The sequence below is a fragment of the Rhopalosiphum padi genome, chromosome 3 (genome assembly GCF_020882245.1).
Source record: "Rhopalosiphum padi isolate XX-2018 chromosome 3, ASM2088224v1, whole genome shotgun sequence".
Classification (NCBI taxonomy): domain Eukaryota; kingdom Metazoa; phylum Arthropoda; class Insecta; order Hemiptera; family Aphididae; genus Rhopalosiphum; species Rhopalosiphum padi.
In genome coordinates this window covers 72,378,646-72,401,888 of record NC_083599.1, presented here as the reverse complement: position 1 = coordinate 72,401,888, position 23,243 = coordinate 72,378,646, and the positions used below count along the sequence as shown (strand labels likewise).

General features: G+C 26.7%; 2 protein-coding genes across 2 annotated transcripts; both read left to right on the top strand.

Annotated features, from left to right (window-relative positions):
* The first annotated feature begins 12,437 nt into the window (after positions 1 to 12,437).
* On the top strand, positions 12,438 to 12,852 carry LOC132925610 (uncharacterized). Its single transcript, XM_060989989.1, has 3 exons — positions 12,438 to 12,506; positions 12,546 to 12,586; positions 12,690 to 12,852. The coding sequence occupies exons 1-3, from the start codon at positions 12,438 to 12,440 to the stop codon at positions 12,850 to 12,852; spliced, it is 273 nt and encodes a 90-aa protein (XP_060845972.1).
* Positions 12,853 to 13,498: 646 nt separating this feature from the next.
* LOC132923708 (putative autophagy-related protein 11) lies at positions 13,499 to 18,338 on the top strand. The gene is made up of 5 exons (XM_060987647.1): positions 13,499 to 14,948; positions 15,321 to 15,982; positions 16,079 to 16,280; positions 16,401 to 16,644; positions 18,155 to 18,338. Exons 1-5 carry the CDS (start codon positions 13,540 to 13,542, stop codon positions 18,332 to 18,334), a joined length of 2,697 nt encoding a protein of 898 aa, XP_060843630.1. The 5' UTR covers positions 13,499 to 13,539; the 3' UTR covers positions 18,335 to 18,338.
* The last annotated feature ends 4,905 nt before the right edge of the window (positions 18,339 to 23,243 follow it).

Below are 23,243 nucleotides of genomic sequence, written 5' to 3'. Positions count from 1 at the left end.
ATATTAAAGTGTCTCGAAAACTGTTTGCGCCTTATACCGGCGTCGTCACTGCGCACGCGCCAACAGCTATAGCTGTTATATATATATTATTATAACAATATGTATGTATATTAATATGGTATACTGCGAGCGTGCGGAGGGCTGAAGATTCGATCGCTGTGATGATGCGTATACGGTACGTATAATAGCGAGTCGGCTGCCACGCTGTGTGTGCTCAACCGTTTTTCGTGCATTTTCGTCATTGCAATACACCTGCAGTTTCTCTCCTCCTATGTCATCGTGATATATTTTTATTATTATTATTATTATTTTTTTTTTTGACAAATTAATCGCGCGCTACGTTTATGTTCGCAACAACATACACTGGTGTGCCGACTGGCCGCGTGGAAATATAATAATATGAAAGAAGAGTCACTTCGAATGTCATTTCCTGCCACTCCGTCCTTTGACCCGCGAAAGTGCGTAAAATTGAATGTCCATAAGATCAAAAATAATATAAATAAATACAAATTTTGTAATAAGAAAAAAAAATATTTGTACCTATGATACCGATTTATATTTTACAACAGTCATTAATTAAATTTTTTTAAATTTATAAACAAGACCCATCATTCAAAGCAGTCGTTATTTCGTAATCTCTTTCAATCGTGATCACGTACCTATTATGCGACTTATTATATAAACCCGATTTATTGTGCTCTTAGAATTAGTGTTAGAAAAAAAGTCTCGATAAGATGTTTATTTTTATTATTATTTTAGATATTCTATTTTAATACTTGGTTACAAACAACTGTATTCATTGAATACTTTAAAAATATAATATTTTTGATATTTTCACCCCGACGAAAACAAATTAAAACAAGTTAAAATAATAGTTACAATTTAATATACATTTCATAACATTATAAATAAAGCGAAAAAATTGTGTTGTAATATTATATTTAATCATGTTTATTTAATTAAATTATTGAGGGTTAAAGTAGCATGAATACATAATTTCAAAGGAGATGAAGTTACATTAAACAAGATTAACGATTTCTTTACTCTACAGAAGTCTTTATACTTTACGACTTACGTTAAGTAATGACTTTATTGACTAATCAATCTCACAAATCAATAATCATAAATTACAATAATAAATATATATTTTGTTCTAAAACACAGACAAATCTACCTTTATGAATAATATATATCGTATACTGTGATTGTGGTGAAAATTATTTTTTTCCAGTCATTGTATATTTAAGTTCTTGTTGAACACAGTTTTGTGTCGTATATTATACTAATATATTTTGATTTCTCCAAATGTCCATTAGATATCGATCAACTGGAAATAAAACTCAAACAAACAATTAAATGCTGACCGACGAAAATTCGTTTACTTATAAACAACCATTGACGTGTATGATTTAAATAATATTATAATTATAAATTGTATTTTATTCTATTTATACATAAGTATAATTAAATTATTGATTGCGAATAAGCAATAACTTTGTAAATGTGTAAATTAAAAAAAAAATGTGCAATAAGAAGCATAAAAGACAAACAAAATAAACTGTTGAACAATAAAGTAGGTAGTGAAAAATATTACTTTAAATTTAATAAGAATACAATTAATTTTTGATCGTGGTATTTATTACGGGCAAACTGACGACGGTAATTGGTTTTGCATCTGGAAATTTGCAATATTAATAACTAAAACGCCTACAACATCAAGTTTTTTCTTCTATTGACCAACCGAAGCCAAACATCCATTTAATGAATTATTTTCATGTTTCACAAAGTATATAAAATAGTTTCCTTTAAAATGGATAGCGTTCCACGAAAAAATCGTTTCGCCAAGTGGATGTGACATAATATAAACTAACATAAATTGTTTAATTTAATATACTGTGTTCTGCGTAGTTGTACTTAGGTATGCATTATGCATTTATATTTCATTTCATTATTCCCTTCTTTCTTTGTATCATTAATTTTCAGAATATTATATAGTACACTTTAAGTTATTAGAAACTTGTATAAGGCGTATAATAATGTGCTTATCTACAAGCATAATGATTAATTTGTACAAAAAACTTTATTTTTCAAGTACAGACTTACTACAAATATATATATTCTATTTTATCATCTAAGTCGATATATTTAAAGGAAATTACTTATAAAGCGAACAAATTAATTTCATAACGTACTAGAACTAAAATATTGATTAAATATTTATTTAAGCAACATCGGTTTATTGATATAAAATGTAATTATAATATAATATTATATATTACCTTTCTAATAAAAAAAAAACCATCTTTTTGCAATTGATTTATTTATTATTATCACGTAACGGAACGATAAAAGAAAAAATACAAAAATATGTAAAATCGATACAATGCGGAAATATATTATGATGATAATATTGAATAGAGATCAAAGAACAAAATAAAAATTGTAACGAGAAAAATAAAATAAAAGTGTTCCCGCGAAAACCGTGGCTAACTTAAGAAATGAGAATCCACATTAGCAGCTTTCATAATGTGAGTGATCGGTGAGTTATTTGCAATAACTTATTAGTTATTACTATTATTAGCGATGTAAGATGGGACGAGGAGGGGGGGGGGGGGTAAAGGAGTTAGTATGACGTAATGAAACTTTGAAACAAACAGGATATAGCTATAGCTAGGGGTGTATTAGGGGAGTCAATTTTCTCTGCAAGAATATTTCAAAGAAAAGATAGATTGGACCTATGTTTGCCGGACTAGACAAGCCCAAGTGAGTCGAGAACTGGTGAGTAGTCGCGGGGAGGGTGAGAAATGTCTAGCCTACAACACGCGGCTCGGAAATATTTCCTCGGGACACATACACGATACACGCAAACACACACGCATGTAGGTGGGATCCCGAAAACCACGGCCACTCTCTAAAACGGAATATATTTTATAAATAATACGATGCTTTTATTCGGATATTCACGGTCTCGAGTGGATTGCTTATTTGGTTATGATTATTCCACACAAAGTCAACGAACAATGCGGTTTAAAAACAAATTAATAAATATTAATATAATACAAATCCATTAGCTGATATCGCGTGCGAAAATAATTAATGTCGTTTGATAACAAAAAAAAAAATAAAACGCACGAACGTACGACGTGCCCCATTTTCCGTCGAAAAATTCGAAATCGATCGAAACCCACCTACATGTAAAATTGTACACACGGAGTTGTGTATCACGCGCACACGAGTTCTTATATTATTATTATTATGTTATATAGTGTATCAATTTACAATATATGATGCATGGGCGGTAGCGTAAATGCAATAATTCTCTGTAAAGTCACCATAACGACCAGTTTTCTTTTTCCGTATATATTATGTGTAAATATTATATAACTCGTATGGTTAATGCGAGCGACTACATATCGCAGTAGGTAACTGCAATCTGCAACACAATAATAATATGCACTCGTACTAAACTTGTATATTATATAGCTGTAGCGCGCCATACGTATATGCAATTCAAATGTAATAATAACACTATAATATAATATAAATATCATTTTAGAGTATACGGTGTACCAGTTGTGCAATGGCGAGAGTGGGAGAACGATGTTTTGTCGTAGAATATTATATTTTAGAAACACAATTATTTTACCAGTCGACTATTTGTTTAAACATTTTTATTTTTTAAACGGACGTTTTTTCGATAATTTTGCACTGCCATTGAAACGATATAAAATATTTTTGGATTAATTGCTAAGAAAAGTTTTAACGTGAAGGTGATACATGCTAGTTATTTTACGGGCGTAATTGTATGTCAGAAACATAAAGGGAAGTGAAAAATAGAAAATTCCATGTACTTATCTCAATAGTTAAAAGCCTAACGAGTACCTACGAGAAAACGAGAAAATTCCAATTATCGTCTACGTTATATCGTTTTTGTATTTTAAAATAACAACACGATTAGGTAACCTATAAACTTCACATTTATGTATAGCATTTTCAATTCTTGATTAAGAGCTAGGTTTTCCTCTTAAAGTTTTTTATAGAAATTTCATAATATCGTAAATAACCCCAATTATTTCCTTAAACTGTTTTAAATTTAACCTTTGATGAAATTGGATATTTAAACGAAAAACTAAGATTTTTTTATCAAACGAATTTAGTTAGTTTGTTATAATTCAAAAAATAATGCTCGTAAATATTATTTTAATAGTTAAGTAGATTATTATGATTTTCCATACTCACTTATTAAATTATCAAAATATTTAGGATCGTTTTCAGCAAGGCTGGACAAGTTAACGATTTTTTTTAACTCGTTAAATTAAGTTACTTTAAAAAGAATTAAGTTAAATTAAATTTAAAGTTACTCATATTTTTTTGTTAACTCGTTAAGTTAAAAGTAACTTAACTTATTTTAAAATTAAAATTTTCTAATTTGCAAAAATAAAAAATTTCGGACACATAATCTTGTTTATTAGATAGTTTTTCTTTACGCTTAAGAAAATTACCAGGAAAATTTAAAATGATACATCTTAGTATTAATTAGCTATCAAAAACCCTGTTTTTCTAAAATAAAACCTAAATTTTTTAATTATTCTTGCATTATTTTTCAGACAAAAATTAACTTAATTTAGATACTTTTGAATAAAATTAACTTGAAGTTAACACGTTAATAAAAAAAAAAAGTAACTTATAAAGTTAAAAGTTAATCTGAAAAAAATGTAACGAGTTAATTAACTTAATTAAAATTAACTTAACGTTTTAACTTAATTTTAACTTTTAACTCATTAATGCCCAGCTTCGGTTTTTAGCTATGAGTGCCACCGATATTGTATGAATTAGTTAAAGTCATAAAATTAAAATATACTTATAGATTCTATTTATTTCTGGCAAACATTTGCCAAACCAAATCCACCAAATTAAAATAACAATAAAATGAAAAAAATAATAATAATACTTGAAAATAGATGCTGCTCTAGTCGCGAGCCGTCTGCCCGTCTCTATCTATAATATCTTAAAATCATTTTATCACGCATGCATTATTGAGTACAAAATACTTAATACCTCAATTACATTTACCTAACTAACAAAGAACTTTGTTCAAAAGCCTTTTATAGTGAATCGAGTTTCTTGTTTTTTCTCTCTTTTAATTAAATATACAGTCAGATTTATTATGATTATCATTAAAATATTTTTATCACAAAATCACTTTTTACGTTATTTAAACATTCATATTATATGCATATAAAGAGAAAGAGATTTAAATGAAAATGTTTTTTTACCATTAGGTATTTGTGTATTCACAAATTATGAATTTTATAATTTGTTGTACGAACAAAAATTTTTGAAATTAGACATTGAAAATACATTATATAACAAATAAATAAGTTTAATGTCAATCGTAATTGTACATATAAAAGTACATTTATACAATTATACCATTAATAGTTTTACATCATTATCTTTTAATTGATTCATAAAAGTGATGTTAAACATTTATTATTTGTTTACCTATAAATCAATAAACTACAATTCATAAATTTCTTTCAATAAATAAGATATTGTTACTGAAACTCTTTTGCAGTATTCGCTAAGCAATGGTATGGTTACATTTATTGCAAAGTGTATGGGTTTAATTTATATCATTTTTTTTTATGAACACGAAAAGTTTTCTAATATAATTGTTATACATTTCGATTAACAACAATAAAAAATAATAATAATAATGTATAACATAAATAATGAGGTAAAAAATAATAAGCTTTTCGCCTAACTTTTATTAATAATTATTAATTAGTAACCCTAATAAAGTCCTAAAGTCCTAAAAGTACCTACCTACCTACCTACCAATCTCATTCAAACATTAATTATCAAAATATAATAACGTATATAAAAAAAACTAAACTAAATTAACATAATCAAATTAAATGAACGAGTATTTTTATTTTTTTTTTTATTCATAATACAGTATTATTAAAATTAAATGTATAGGTATACAATAATACACTCATAAGTCATAAGTACTTAATAAAAATGAATATGCACAAAGTTTTAATAATACTTATACATTAAATTAATTATTTTTAACTCAATCTAAGACTAAAGTTTCTGAAATTAAAATATATTTTATATTCTTACCATAATTGTGTATCACCTAATCATAACAATTAAATATATTTAAATGTATTTTAGGTTATACTGATAAAAAAAAAAAATTAATTATAATTTACAATTCACTATTATTAATTTTTTTTTATTTTGATCCACCGGCGCGTTTTATGTGTTAAGTTATACAATAGGTATTGACAAACAATAACTGTCGTCCACGCGATAGAATAATATTATATTTATATTTTTCTTTACTAATTAAAAATATTTTACACGTGTCTAGAAAAGATGACTCAAAATAGTTTGCATTTTATGCAATTATAGTTTTAAAATATTGGATGGAAATATTAATATATTGAATCAGTATGTGTTTTATCAATACTAAAATTGCATTACTAATAAAAATACATTTTATATAATTGTATAATTTTAAGTTGTGCTCTAGAATCAAACATATATCAAAACGAATACCTATGCTTTACGTACAATCATCATCGTTTACCATCTCTTATTAATTAGAACGCCTACTATTACCTACTTCCGTAGGTCTATTTTAAAAGCATATATATTTATATATAAACCTTAAATATCTCCATAATATTAAAAAGTTTTCAACATTTTAATTACAATAAATTATTTTTACTCGTTGTTTTTATTGTATTATATTATAATTTATAAGATACTTTATAATAAATATTTAATTTCACTTTACACTTTCCTGTATAATATTATATACGGTGTCGACATATTATATACAAAAAATAATAGAGACATAATAAAAAGTCAAACGTTATTATTGCATATTATATTTTACATATTATTACTCTTTACGTACTTACAATTATTATGTGTAGGGCACATTCAAATAATGTTTTGCCGTAATAAAAATAATTTAAAAAATCGTTTTATTTAATTTGAGGTGGCATCTTTATTGCTAGTTAATGGTGTGTGTATTATTAATTTATTTTATTAAATTTACAATTTATATAGCCAATGCATGTTAGTAATACGGTAGGTTGAGTTCATTTGTGGTGAAAACTGAAAACACCGCATTTTGCATTAATATAATATTATAATATATATTATTCTACAATGGTAGGCATATTATATTTATGTTATAATATTCATTTAAATATTATCCTGCTTGACTTTCGTTCTCATATTGATTTTTTTGTCAGCAAAGCGCTAATTATACATTTTTAAAAACCTAGAATTTCTGCCTTTGCTCTACAATGCCCTAATAAGCCTTATAACATTTATAAGGTATTTATCTTGTATTAAATTATTATTAAGTCTTAGGTTATCAAAATTTTAAATGTTATGGCTTTTTGACTAAATAAAATATTTACATATTATTTTGATGACAAATTTCGTAAAAATTTAAGATTTAAATTCTGTAAAAAAAAACTTTTGAAAACCTCTGTATTTAATTTTCAAACCGTTTAATCACAAACGAACATTTTATCATATACACATTGAAAAAAAAAACGAAACTTGTGCGTTTGTATTTTTGATATTTTTTAAATTGCTACCTATATGAACAATATTGTATGAAGATCTCAATATAACCTTTTTAAGTTTACCTGGAAAAAACATTTTCTTTAATTAAAGCCAATAAAAAATAGAAAAAACAAAATGTCTATAAATAGTTCAAATAGTGTAAAAATATTTTGAAAATTATTTGAGTTACACAAAAAATAAAATAAAAATAGATATTATCAAAAACTTGCGTAAAAACTCCAGTTTTTCTTCAATGTTTTATTTGTTTCCTCGATTATTTTGAAACATAATGGGAATTTTTAATTTCGACCTATTTAAAGTAAAAGCAAAATCTAATTCTCTAGCAGAAGACCTTATTCCCATAGTGGAATATTGAAGAATTCTTACAATAACTTATCGTGTACCTATGTCCTATACGCATACAAAAAAGACACAAACACAACATACAATATCACATAATCATGGTTAAATCAATACATTTGTCGTTTCGCCCAGAATCTAAAATTTCAATTTAAGTCACTCGACCAAAGTAAATGCGCGTCTATTATAATAACAATAATTATCCTTACTCATTATAATATTATAAATTGTCCTCTAAAGCTTGAAATATTATTGTTATTATTCAAAACTTTTAAAAGCAGTACCATTATGAGCAATATAAACTACTAAAAGCGCCGTGTACAACTTTCATCTTGACTAAAAATCATTATTACAAAATGGGTTAATATATAACGTTCCAGAAACTTTTAAATTAATTAGAAATAGCACTTACGCAGAAGGATCTAATTACACATAGACGTAAACGTTAGTTTATTAATTAATAATTTACATAATAATATATTAACGGTTTTAATTTGCTTTACCACCAACCACCTCAGCTAGAAAATAATTTCGCAATCTGTTTCAAGATATGTGATTAGTATGTAATATAATAATAAAATTGTGCAAATATGTACATTGTACATGTATTATATATTATACCATATTATATTATAATAGTTGTCTTTAAAGTTTAAATTCATTTTTCCACTGATTGATGACACTTTTTTTTAACAATAATGTCTTCTCTGAAATAAAGCCAGGTATAATAATATACAATTTTTAAGCGTTTAAGCTGAAATGACCAATCATTGGTAGATAAACAATTGAACAAGATCCAAAAATGAATAAAATACTTAAATATTGTAGTACTAATAAAATCCTATATAGGACTTTAAAAACCGGTAAAAATTGATTGCTCTAAGGTGTGCCATTCATTAGCACTTAATTGGACACTGGTCCAATAACAGATTAACCATTCAAAATTGAGATGGTAGATAACACTTCAAATATTTATCCATAATCTAGATTCTAGATAATAGATAAAGATAACCATTTTTAAATTTGACAAAAAAAAAAAATATAGAATTTTTTACATAAATAAAATAGTTATATATATGCACTATAAAAGTATAAACGATAAATCATACAACTGTTCGGGAATAGTTTTAAATGTTTCAATGCTTGATGGAATTTCGGTTTTTATAGAACAATCGACAACTATGCATATATATTATATATAAATAAAACATCTATACTAATAAACTATTAATAGAAAAATATTGACAGACAAAATTTGAAAATATCGATTTCGTATGGGAGAAACAATGAAGCTGTTTTGGTCCTCGAATCGAGTAACACGATGAGTGTCATATGAGTAGGTGCCTATTTGTGCAAATAAAATCACGATCAGAATTACCGCGCTGTATTTAAGCACCACAGTTCCCAATCACGATCGTCGTTAGAAATCGATCTTTACATAAATAATAATATATAATATATACTGATAATAGTACATATTATAACATGTCGTGGGCATAACGACATAATATTACGTGATATACGTCCGAGAGCACACGCTCAATGCGGTTCGTGTTTATCACGGACGGACGGTGCCGGTAGGTAACCGGGCGGAAGAAAAACGCTTTTCTACGCGTTACTGCCGCGCGGATGAGGTCCGGCCGGTGCGAGCGCGCGCCCAGCTCATAAGGGTGTGACCGAAGGGGATCGTAGTGGACCCGACAAACGGCGTTTTTTCGTCCCGCTGCGTCGAGTGTGCGCGATCTGACAAGACCGATTTTCAATTTTGAGTAATACCCACCGAAAAATAAAAAAAACCGTGCAAGCACCCCCCCCCCCCCGTAACTCGTCAACCGGGCGCCGTATTATCGGGCTGTTGAGATGTTTATTAGAAGTTTGCCGTAAGCGCACGTGCGATTGTACGTTTATTTTTCCTCGACTCGTACTGGCGACATAAACGCATAACATAATATTATTATTATGTAAATCGCGGGAAGCGGTCGCCGTTCCGTTTTATTTCGGAGCGACCGCACGTGCACTACGCGCGTATAGGTACTCTATATTTGCGGTAAACCGACTGTGATGATTACGTCGTTATTTGAATGACGCTGTGCTGCGCGACGCAGTCGTGTGTTTTCGCACGTTTCAATAAAGGTCTGACCGGGCGATACCTAACATTATTTGGAGTTGGCGGTCAGAGAACAAAAAGAAAAAAAAAAGTTCTATTTAAAAATTTGAAACATCTACCTATAGATGCACAGAATATACTTACTAGATAATTTTTGGATTATTTAAAATACGATATCAAAAGATCAATTGATATTATACAACATTATACATACAAAAAAAAAAAATAATTCAATACAATCAACAAACAACGTTACATGTTATGACATATAGTGGAGATTTAGATTGCTTATACATTGTATACATTTTTTATGGACAAGCATCATACACTCGATTACATTTTTATTTATTTATTGAAAATTCAAAGTGTGCAAGTATTCAAATAATTATTAATTATGCACTTTTGACGAAGTGTCATCAATGAGTGGCTTTTTCATTTAAATTGTTCCGTGTTTTCTTTCTTTTTTGGTTCACCATAGCTCATACTCTTATTGTGCCTACTGGTACAGATTGTTTATGACTTATTACAAATAATAAAATATATATATATATATATACTTAAAACACTATTTATATTATTACCATTAAAAAAAGTAAATGTATATAAATATGATACTTTCAAACCATAATTTTTTGAGATTTTTAACACATTTTTCTAACATAAATTTATGATAGTTATTTATTTCTATGTTATTTTTGTTCTACGACAACTATCTCTTTTGAAAGATCAAACTAAATTATAAATTATAATGTATGCGATTAATACTCATGATAAATCATTATTATCATTAAACATTTGTAACGAAAGGGTTTTGTGTTACCAACTTTCAAATTAGCAAATTATATATAAGTATATAGTTGTTCAGAAAATTGAAAGTAATAATAAATATTTTTAAATGATTTATGTACTATACACTGTACTATACGTGTAATACAAGAAGTAATTTATAAGCAGACTAGTAACCTGTCATGCCTAAAATGACTTTTGATAATCATGTCATGACGTAATATTTTAGCATAATAAACTATTACAATTTTTCACTATGCGGTTTTCAATAGAATTGATATTGATTTTTTCAATCAATAAGTGACCAATGAACTTAAACTTACGCTCGAATAAGATCTTTATTGAAGGACATAATACAGTAAAAAATATAAAATATATTAGATACTATGGATTTTACTAAAGATTGCAGGATACGTACTATGTCAGTAGTGACTAGTAAGACATTATCCAAAGTTTCGCTGACGCGTTATGTATTTTCGTATAATGCTGATTATTTATTTAAAAAAATATATATTTCGGGTTTTTTATTGGCACGTCCAAATGCTCAATTATATTATAGACATTTTTAGGTATCTGTAGATATGATTTCTTGACATTTGTAACACATGATAACAGAGAAAATCAAATACAATATATTTATAAAAATTACAAAATATATCATAGTTGACATGAAATCGATAAAATATTTATAAGGAAACAAATTACGTTTTGAAAATTTTAAGTAATATCGAATGAAATATATTGTACAATAATTTTGCAGTACAACAACCGCACATAAATGCGGAAGAATAAGAATCCATTAGCCTTCTATAATAAATAATAATAATAATAATAATAATAATATTCACCAACTTTTTTCCGTTTCCATGTTGACCAAACATATACTTTAGTATTTACTCAATTTTATTGTGCGACGTTTTTATTTTTATTTTTGAGTTATTTCTTTGCTCATATCCTTTTATGCGATGCCATTTCCTGGTTTTCTGTTTTTCTGGCGTGATCGTGATATTTTGCTAAAGAAAAGATTTTCTCACTTCAGGCAGCTGGTGCTTCCGGCATAAAGTCGGGAGTTTCATTTATTCCTTTTGTCAAGTTTCCGAATTTGAATAAATCTTATTAACGGACAATTTTAGTACAATGTCGTTAAACCTACTCTCACTGCTATCGCTCAAAATTCAGTTTTATTTATAATACATTGACATCATATAATATCGTAGACTTATAAATTCATATTTATTTAAAGTACAGACGAGTTTTACCTAGATACATAAAAATACTTATACCTATATAAATATGTATTTAATCATTATTTTATTCGTACAATTATTTATTAAATAAACCTACTTAAATGAATGTTTGAATGAAAAAAATAATATAACATTATTATTATTATTATTATTATTACTATTTATTGCTATATTTAATTCAATTTATTATATAAAAAAAAATATAAAGAATAGTGAAAATATTACAATTTTTAAATTTCTATGGAAACTAATAAATATGAAATAATACGTGAAACATATTTAGTTATAAAATAAAAATTGTTTTGCGTAAATTCTAATTAATTGTAACAATTGTAATGAATTATTTTATTGAAGCAGAATGTTTACGGAGGTTTAAAGACTTAGTTAATAAATATAATAAGTTATTTGATACAAATTCAAATTTAATAAAACAAAACAAACAGTTACAAGTAAATTCAGCGTTATCAAGAAACAGACAATATTGGTAAAAATTATTGATTGATAACTAAATATTATAATGTTTAATAAACATGTATAATATATATGTTTATACATATTTATAGTTCTAATATTTTATAAATGATTAGTGATTACAGTAAAAGAATCCAAATTCTAATTGAACGTGAAAAATGTCATATAACCCTAATAAAAAAGTTAAAATATGAATTGTGTACAAAAGATAATGACATTAACAGACTGAAACTTAATGAAGAATTAAACGAGAAACAAATAAATGAATATCAGGCATGATTGTTTTATATTGTACATACATATTATAGGTAATTGAAAAAATAATAAAATCATTTTTATGTTTAGAATGAGCTAAAATTGATTAGAGAAAAATACCAAAAAGAACTCTGTAAAATTGTAAACACTTGTAAATGCTGTTCGAGTATTGATTACGAATCGGAACCATCTACGGTAGATTCAAAAAGTTCTTTTGAAGATAAATTAGCAGTAGATTTAAAATGTTCAAGTGAAAATAAATCATCGGTAGATTCAAAATGTTCATGTGAAAATAAATTATTGGTAGATTCAAAATGTTCATGTGAAAATAAATTATTGGTAGATTCAAAATGTTCATGTGAAAATAAATTATCGGTAGATTCAAAATGTTCATGTGAAAATAAATTATCGGTAGATTCAAAATGCTCGTGTGAAGATAAATTACCAGTAGATTCAAAATTGTCATGTGAAGATAACTCAGTAGAAAATGTTTCTGAGGATAAAATCTATAGTGACGTACAACAGTTGCTACTTGCTATTGATGAATATTGCAATTCAAAAACGTTATGTATTTCAATCCTATCGTTATTGAAACAATCAAAGACGGCTATTAGTAGTTTAATTGAAGAAAATTATATCAGTAGTAATGCCCTGAAACAATGTCAAAGTGACTTTGCATGTTCTACGAACACATTAAATGAACAACTAGAAATGTTAAAAAAAAAAGACTCTGAAATATTCACAATGAGATCAGATTTTACTATTTTGGTAGACGAGTTGAAACAAATAGTAAATGAGAAATCAAATTTGGAAAATAGATTAAGTCAAGTAACAGAAGAATTGTATTCTACGACTGAGAATCATGAACAACTATTAAACAAATTTGAAGAGCAGAAAGAGGAATTAAATAACATGAAATCTTGTTCAAAGGTAAATCTCTGCGCTGATGAATGCATATCAAAAGAAATCTGTGAAAAAACACAAACACTTTCAAACGATATTAAAATCATAGATGGATTGGAAAATAAATTATGCGATATGAAACTCCAGTTAAAAGAAACAGTAAATTTGAAAACAATTTGTGACAATCAATGTAAGAACATCTGTATACAAAATGTAGAACTGAAGAACGAATTAGAAATAGAAAAAAACAAAAACAGAAAAAATATTTATAATGTTGAAAATCTTTGTAAACGAATTCTTAAATTTGAAGCCGTAATAAAAGGTTTTGAGGTTCAAAACAAATTATATATAGTGGAAATTGCTGAACTTAAGGAAAATAAATGTATTGCAGAAAAAAAATACAACGAAATAATCAACGAATTAAATTTAACTATTGAGCAATTAAGAAAAGAATTAGTTACTACTAAATTAAAGGCTGAAAAATATGAACAATTTTTGAAAAATTTAAATGATGAAGACAAAAAATATTATGAGCAACAAATTAAGTCATTAAACAATAATATTGAGAACTTGAAAACTGAACTTAAATATTATAAAACTCAATATGATTCATTAATGACAAAAAACCTGTTAAACGAAAAAGAACTTTCGCAATTTATTGAGAAGATTCAACTGTTGCAAACTCGAGAATTTGAATTGAACAAGGAAAACGAAGAAAATAAAGAACACGTGTCAATGCTATGTACAACTGTGGATGCTATGAAAAGAGAACTAGAAGATACAATACAGAAAAACCACGTATTAACTTGTCAAAATCGTAATTTAGAAGCGACAAATGTCGTGCATTGCGAAGACATCGATAAATTGAATAATACACTCGTTTGTGTAAGAAAAAATGAATCATATGTACGAAAAGATTTGGTTGTATATAAAGAAGAACTGGCGAAAGCGAATGAAGAAATTGAAAATTTGAATTCAGAAATCAACTACGTCCAAAATAAATTAGACACAACTTGTGTCAACTTGAGTTGTACAGAACAAAAGCTACAAGATACTGAGTTGAAATTGAACGAGGAGATATGTCTAAAAGAAAAAATCAATGACAAATATTGTAATATGGTCAACTGTCTGACAACGAATTGTAACATGGAGCAATCAATAAAACCAACTAGTCTGAAATCCACCGAATGTCAATATGAGATAGGAGACTACTGCTGGTAAAATTTGTATATTATTATGTTGTATAATATTAATTTTTGCAGTATCAACTATATCACTTACAGTTGGTACAAAAATTGATTGATTGCTCTGCTCAACGACATATATATATATATATATATATATATATATATATAAATAATATGCATTATTTAATATAATATATTTGTTTTTAATAAATTTAGAAGGACTAATAACTTTGAAAGATTTTTTTTTTATTAACATCGAACAGTCAATTAAATTATTAACTGAATTTTTTTGATATTCTACGACAGTACCTTAATTTACACATAAGCCTTAATTATATTTTAATGTTTAACTATCTTTTTTTATCAATTATGTGGCACTCATTAACTGTTCAATATTTTCAGTTTTAATGATGAAAACAACGCGTCATGTAATGCTACAAATGATGATGTACAGGCACTACACTATGAAAATAATTTCTCAATTATCGATTGTAAAATGACAAAAGAATCTACTCATATAGGACTACAGACAAATTTGTGTTGTCCGGATATTTGTCCGCCCATTAGTAAAACGGTATCAGTGATTATTGAGCAATCCTGTCCAAATGATAACATTCTATGCTGCCCCGAACCATGTAATGTCAATAAATGTGACTTTGGCCAATGTGAATCAAATATCAGTTGTACATGCCTATGTGAGTCACCACTCAAGACAGCATCACAAACACATTGTCATTCAGACGACTGTTTACGTCCTGAAGAATCAAAACTCACGACAACGTGCGATTGTATTGCGGGCTTCTTGGAAAAAGAAAATTTAAAATGTCAACTGGACGAGTCGGAAAAATTATTGAAACAATATGAACAAAAAGCCAAAGATGCCGAATTAAAATTATGTGCCATTGAAGAAGAACGTTGTAAAAAAGAACTGAATATGAATAAGTGTTTGGATAAGGAAAAATCGGAATACCAAACCAATCTGGATGAGGTAACAGCTCAATTAAGATCATGCAATGAAACGATTGCGTGTAAGGAAAATGATTTGAAATGCTGTCGATCAAGAGGTATAATAATAACATCAATATTATTTTTACATAAAATGGTTTTAAAAAAAAAATGCATTAGTGCAATAAATTGTTTTTTATGTGATATTTTAATAGAAAATCAATTGAAAAAAGATATAGAAAAACTGAAGGAAACTTTAAAATGCAAAGATAAAAAAATCAAAGACTATGAAAATAAAATGAATTCGCTAAATGACTGCTTAGATGAGTGCAAAAAACAATTTGTAACTCTTAAATGCTCGCTGGAGTTGGAAAAAGCCACTAAACTAGAGTTGGACAAACAATTGGAAACCTTCGAGTAAGAATACTGACGCTGCGGAGCGTTTGATAATTTAAAAGAAGTGTCCATGTGTCAGCGAGTGATATAATACGTACTATATTTTATTTTTTATATAATGTTATATTTATACTGTTATAGCGATCAATCCGAAAAAAAGATCGTAAAGAAATTAAAAACACCTGAGAAAGTCGCAGTGAAGAAACATCGGAAAAGTGGGTCTGTGCGGAAAAATAAATCTAAGATTAGTCTTAAAGAGAAAAAAAAGGTGATGACACCTTGTGAAAGGCAAAGGATGAGATCGGGAGCCGACCATGAATCGGTGCATGGCTTCAGTGGAACTAAACTAGAAATGAATAGTCGTCGTCATTACAACGGCTATAAAGTATGTTTTACTGCAACTATAGTTAGATTCCCTGGGTTATTATGTTTTACATAACGGTCGTGTAGACATAGATTTTGATTTACAAATACTAATCGTGGCCGAAAAGTTAATATCTCAAATAGTTTCTCAAAACTTTAAAATTAAAAATATAATATAATTAAATTGCATTAATAATTACTTGCTTACATTCGAGGGATACGACTTGTTTTTCGTTTGGTAGTGATATTTTTAATTGAGCCTATCAATTATTCAATAGCAATACAAGTATAAAAATATTAATAACTTTCAAGTTCCCAAAAATCATAAAAATAAATATTTCATACCCATAATTTGCATGTCACTCATAAATCTTCATGTATTTGACGTCTGCAACTCACATAGTTTTCATTACTATATTTCCACAACTAGTGAACACAATAAGTCTTATGTGTGTCACCGAAAACGATGGTTTTGAACCCTAATTACATAATTATCAACTAGTCTAAATCAATGGGCTTTTTATTATTATTATTGTTCTAATTAATACATCGTACACTACTCATAACTTTGTTCTACTATTTTTACATAAATTAAATCAATAATAGTAAATAATAATAATAATAGTTTATTTATTTTAATGTAAGTACTATAGAAAAGTTAACTTTTGATATTCATTAAAAAAACATTTTTTTTATATTATTTTAAAACTAATTACGTTTTATAATCAACGAATTAAAATATTACTTATTTAAAAATGTATCCATAAAATTGATCGTGTAAAAAAGAAAAATGATAAATAACACGTGTTACGAAGGGTTAAGAAATAATATGGTATTATATAAAATATAAAATACCGAGATATATATTATATTTATTATACTTGGACGATTTTAACAAAATATTATTAAATATCCATAAATAAATTATTAAATGCTGATAGAGTGATAGAACTATTATACTTTAAACATAAATAACATAATATATATTATAAGACTATTCTTCCAAATTTTTACTTATACATTGAAACTTTTCAAAAAAATCAGCTGTTTTGAATAAAAAGAAAAGATAGTTCTCCTAAAAAAATAGTTTATATCACCGTCCTTACATAGTATACAAATCCGAGTATTTGAAATTGTTGTCTTTATAAGTATTTATTCTTAATAATTCCTATGATAATAAATTACTCTAATTCCACGAATCAAAATTTTCTTTAACCATAAATGACTCTAATCAAGTATGTAAATCAATAGTTTAAATAAAATTTAGCAAATTGCGTGTTATCATCTTACATAGTGGCAATCAGTTTGAGGACATGATAAATCTACTACCAATAATGAAAAATAATTTTAATTTTTATAATATGAAAAAAATTAAATTTGTAATTATTTGATTTTATTCCAAACCAGTCGTCATACTGTCATAGATAGATTTAACGCCTAATATTATATTAAATCATAAAACAGTACGTTCTATATGCACGAGTAATGAATTAATTAACAAATCGTATAAACCACTCCATCCGTTTCAACAGGACGATAGCCACAACTATCCGTGCGAGAACTCACGAGGAATCAGTAAAGGTGACCTGGCGACACATACGTTACCTGCTGAATTCATCGAATCGTTACGGCAACAAGTGCGACAAAATGTCGTCTGCGAAAACACCAAATGTTCTACGATGGGATGCTGCTACGACCGAACCCGGCGTTAGATACTTGTATGGTACTTGCCCACACAACAATTATCAACCAATGCGATGGTATAAATATTTTAAATTGATTACAGTATACAGTTCAAATTTTAAAATAAAAAATGTGTACATCATTGAATAAATGTATTTACTTTTAAATTGTTATCGAAATATTTAATAATGATCAATAAATACATAAATAAAAATTTTCATTTTTTGTTCGTTAATTAAAAAAATTTAACTTCTAGTAAAAAATATTTAAATAATTAATATCAAATATTAAATATGTTGGTGAGTGGGTATACCACACTGTTGTACTACACTCTATACTATATTAGATATGTATCTAGAGGTGTCATCAATGGTGGAAACAAGGAGGATCAATAGGTGCGATTGGTTCCCTTGTTCACAAAAAAAGTTACCAAATTATACATTTGTTTTTTTTTTTGTCAGTCAAATGTGTGCTCTCATAATTACCCAATAAATTGCCTCCCTCCCTCCCACCGTTTAGAAACTCTGTATCCGCCCTTGGTTGTCACTGTGATGGATGTGTTAAATTTGAATTAAATTAAGATATAAAACCAATCATTGTATACGAATAATACGATCAAAAAAATTCTGACTAAAGACGGAGCATTCTATCGACTATTAGCCTATTTTTATTATTATTATTATTATTTATTATTAAAGTAATTTAATTTACTATAGTATATATTATTATATAACATATATAATACTTACCTAATAATATATAAAATATACATATAAGAAAATATATACATAGTAGGTTGGATTAATTTTTGACAAAAAATTGCATTTGAAAATGTCATTGTGCAGTATTTGTGCAGTATAATAATATACGAATATAGGTAGGTACTCGTAAAATTTCAAGTACCTGCACGAATTTTTAAATTACTATAAAATAATCGGATACTGAAGACTATTATTTTTATAATTTTATTTGAATAAATTATTGCTATAATGCTATATATATAATAGTATATTATGGTAATATTAGGTAGTTTCTATAATTGTAATAACTAATATTAAATATAAAATACAATATATATATTATACAAAATACATTATATTTTGTGTATAGGTAAATATATTATATAATAATAATAATAATACGTAAGTATAAATGTATTTTATTATGTTAGTTTATTGTTGTCATGAAAAATAATTTTGTTACAGACTGGATAATACACTATACCTATAATTACTATCTTAATTGTTTTAAGCTTTTGTCAGTATAATCTAATAATAAGTATAATGTCACTCAATAATAATACTGTTAGTAAGTCTACTAAACGTAGAAGGTTTTTAGAAGATCTAGTAATGGTAGATTATTTGTATGACAATGATAAAAATGTAGAATGCGAATTACAACCAAGTATACAACATACAATATTCTAATTTAGCCAATGAAAATACAAATTTATCAATATCAAATTCAAACAAACCATTTACTGACATAAATTTGCCATGTAACAAAGCATGTAATCCAATCTTATGTGATGGGTTTTCTATTGATTTTGTATATTTAGCTGATAATAAATTTGAAAATAATATGTTGTTTTCTGCAGATTCAGATTATGATATTGATATTAATAATCACCTTAAAATTAATGGTACATTTGATGCGATATTACACTTTGCTTCTATTACTTCATTACTGAGAGTATTAAAAAGTCATAGATTTTTTAAAGATATTCCAGTTAATGCTAGAACTGTATTAAAAACTAACAAAACTAAGCAAGTTAATGATATTCAAATTGTGGCACCGCGCCGGATATGTTATTATCATTTTGGGGTCGATGATGGCTTAAATTCATATTTTTTTTATTGGTTATATTCTCGTAATAAATGGACGATGTTTAATGACAAACAAAAATCCTTATAAATAAGTAATATTTTGTTAAAAATAATAAAACTTTAAAATAATGACTATTGTACCTATTGTCAAAAAAAAACACAAGAATATTCGCACTACTTCATTAAATAGAGCGATTTTCATAATTGTCAACACAAATGCTATATACAATTTATTACACACGCAGAAATGTACAATATGTTATAAACAGTCATGGTTACTTATGTCTTATAGCACAATTTTGACATTGATATTGCAAAGTGGAACTGTATGCAAATCAGGATTACGTGTCTAATATACAAAAACAGTTATAAACTTTCAAATCTCAGGAAAATAAACAAAAATGCTCTTTTAATATCGCTTCTATATAAATCCAACAACGAATTTATTATTATATTAATACCTGATCAGTCATAATATTGTAAACGATTTTTATTTTTTTTATGAAACTAATAATAAGTAATATTGTCATATTATATTATTCATAAAACATAAATTAATATATAATAACACGTAACCTAGCTGATTGTCAAAAAAAAAAGTTACTGATAAATTTACTTAGGATCACCATTGACTTATAGAAGTTGTGAAATCCATTTAAAAGGTTCTGAAATTATAATATATTGTTTTGAATATATTGTAATAATTACGTAGTAATCTCGGATTAACTTTTTAAAGTATCTTCAGTAGTAATTATTGTTTTAATCGAAAACAATCATATTTAATATTGTAATTGTAATATTGTTTATTTAATAATATCGATAACGCTCTCTCATTACTGCTAACACGGAACACGAGAGCTTATTAAAAATGATGACTTTGACGTTTTTCATGTATTATTTACTTTTTAATATTTTAATTATTATCCTAACTCTGTATTAAAAAATATGTCACTGGGCAAAAGCCTGTTTTTTATAATCAATATGAATAAAATAAAATTACGAAGATTTGGACTACAAAATATAATTTACCTATATATTGATCAGGTAACTCTTATGAACCATTTGGAACGAACTTACTGCTTCATTTAAAGTTACGCATTCGAGGTCGCTTGGCTATTTTTTTTTTATTTAGCCTCACAACACTACTTTAAAATTTAAATATGCATTTAGCATTTATGTATCGTGCAAAGCGTTTGTATCGGATGAAATTTTAAACACCAGAGATTGTACTTATATTTTGTACAATAACTAGAACTGTCCAGAAAAAATAAAAATATTTTATGTATTTTGTTATATTATAAATCCAGAGTTTTAAAGTTTAAGGACTTTAATTTACAAAATTTGAAAGTTTTAAGATTATAGATGTAGCTTTGTTAAACGTTTCAATTTAAAATATAACTATTTCTTAAATTTAACCTATACTACTGTCTATTTGCGTACACTCCACATACACCATTAGACTGGAACTCCAAATCTAAAGTTTAAATTGAATTAAACAAATTATATGATTTAAAAATGATTTTATAACAAATTATATCATCAGAAACTTGCGTAGTAATGCTACGTGGCCATTAAACCCATTAAACATTTAAAAAAGACTACGCAAGTAATTATTATCAATGCGTATGCTAATTTTCAAAATGTACACAATATTTTTTTACGAGTTTATTATAAAAATCATGGGGGACTGATACAATATTCTATTACTCTCCCCTCTCACCAGTGGAATATTTTAACAACAAATTAATTTTAACTAAAAGTTAGCACCTAATTAATATTAAGCATTCACACGACTATAAGTTGAAAAAAAAAGTTTAGTAAGTTATCGCGTACTTGGAATGAATTCACAAGATCTCACGATCTCCGTTCTAGCCTGACGCGGAATAGTTTTATCAACAATCCTCATTTATGACCTGTAAACAAATTAAAAAAGAGGGTAAGGGAAGTTGAAGGGCTGACTATCTTTAGGAAATTGGAATTCACTTTATTATTTAGTATTACAGTGGTAATTTTGTTAATATCCAGGAGGAAACCAAAGTGAATAAAAGTCAGTGCTGAACAGTAAAAACAATACTAAAATAAAAATAAACCGTCTTAATAAATCTTTAAATAAAAACGTCAGTCGAAAAACAGTATTTTAATTTAAAACGAGAAACATAAATATATTGGATTTTTTTTATTAAAAATGAAAAAATTATTTATAACTTGACACAGGTGTTTCTAGTTTACACCACTGTAGTGGGGAAAAATAAAATCATTTTTTTTTTACTTAAGTGAAGTTAATTTTAACAAAAACAATGTTTTTAAATATTAATTAGGCACCTATAAAACTTTGTGTATCGATTCATTGCTTCCCAATAAATTAAAAATCGTTATATACATGTTAAATTGGTAATGATAATGAATAACGATAAAATGTGTCTGATAAAATGTATAAGAGTTGTAGGTACTATGTATATATTGAAGTTTAAAAAATTACATTAATACCTATCAAATAGAGAAAACGGTTTATTAAAAACAGGACGCCACCAGGATGTCTCCGTATTATATACAGGTGTTTAACATAGCAAATTTACGTTTGGTAGTTCTAATATTAGATTAAATTTACATAAACTGTTTTCATTAAATTTAGAGGCAATAACACTTTATGTGGTTTTTTGGAGGTATTTTTTTCGGCATTTTAATTTTAAAACCAGTTAATATTATAATTTTTTAATTATAATATTTTACACTTTCGCTTTATAACCCGCTTAAAAATTAAAATAACGAAAAGCACTTTCAAAAAGTCACACACAAAGACGTTACCTACTTTTATGTTTAATAATAGCCAATATATATGAGGTACATATTTATTGCACAAATATTAAACTTACGAAGCTAAACAACGGATATGCTATAATCTTACATATTTATGATTTTATTATTATTATTATTTTTCAACATCCAAACTCAACAGATAGAGATTATTCAAATACTGCAAAAAAACAAAAAAAAAACAAAAAAAAAACAATAGAAAGACATGCAGATAATAATTTTTCCCGGGAGTGCAATAACCAGCAGCAAAAAATAAGGGAGGGTTCGATTAAAAAGTGCGCGTTATTTAAAAACATCC

Coding starts and splice junctions, on each gene's coding strand:
- LOC132925610 (XM_060989989.1), top strand. CDS start 12,438: ATGAATTATTTTATTGAAGCAGAATGTTTACGGAGGTTTAAAGACTTA. Junction 12,507..12,545: donor TTAATAAATATAATAAGTTA/TTTGATACAAAT, acceptor CAAAACAAACAG/TTACAAGTAAATTCAGCGTT. Junction 12,587..12,689: donor TCAAGAAACAGACAATATTG/GTAAAAATTATT, acceptor ATAAATGATTAG/TGATTACAGTAAAAGAATCC.
- LOC132923708 (XM_060987647.1), top strand. CDS start 13,540: ATGTTAAAAAAAAAAGACTCTGAAATATTCACAATGAGATCAGATTTT. Junction 15,983..16,078: donor GAAATGCTGTCGATCAAGAG/GTATAATAATAA, acceptor ATATTTTAATAG/AAAATCAATTGAAAAAAGAT. Junction 16,645..18,154: donor GTCATTACAACGGCTATAAA/GTATGTTTTACT, acceptor CCGTTTCAACAG/GACGATAGCCACAACTATCC.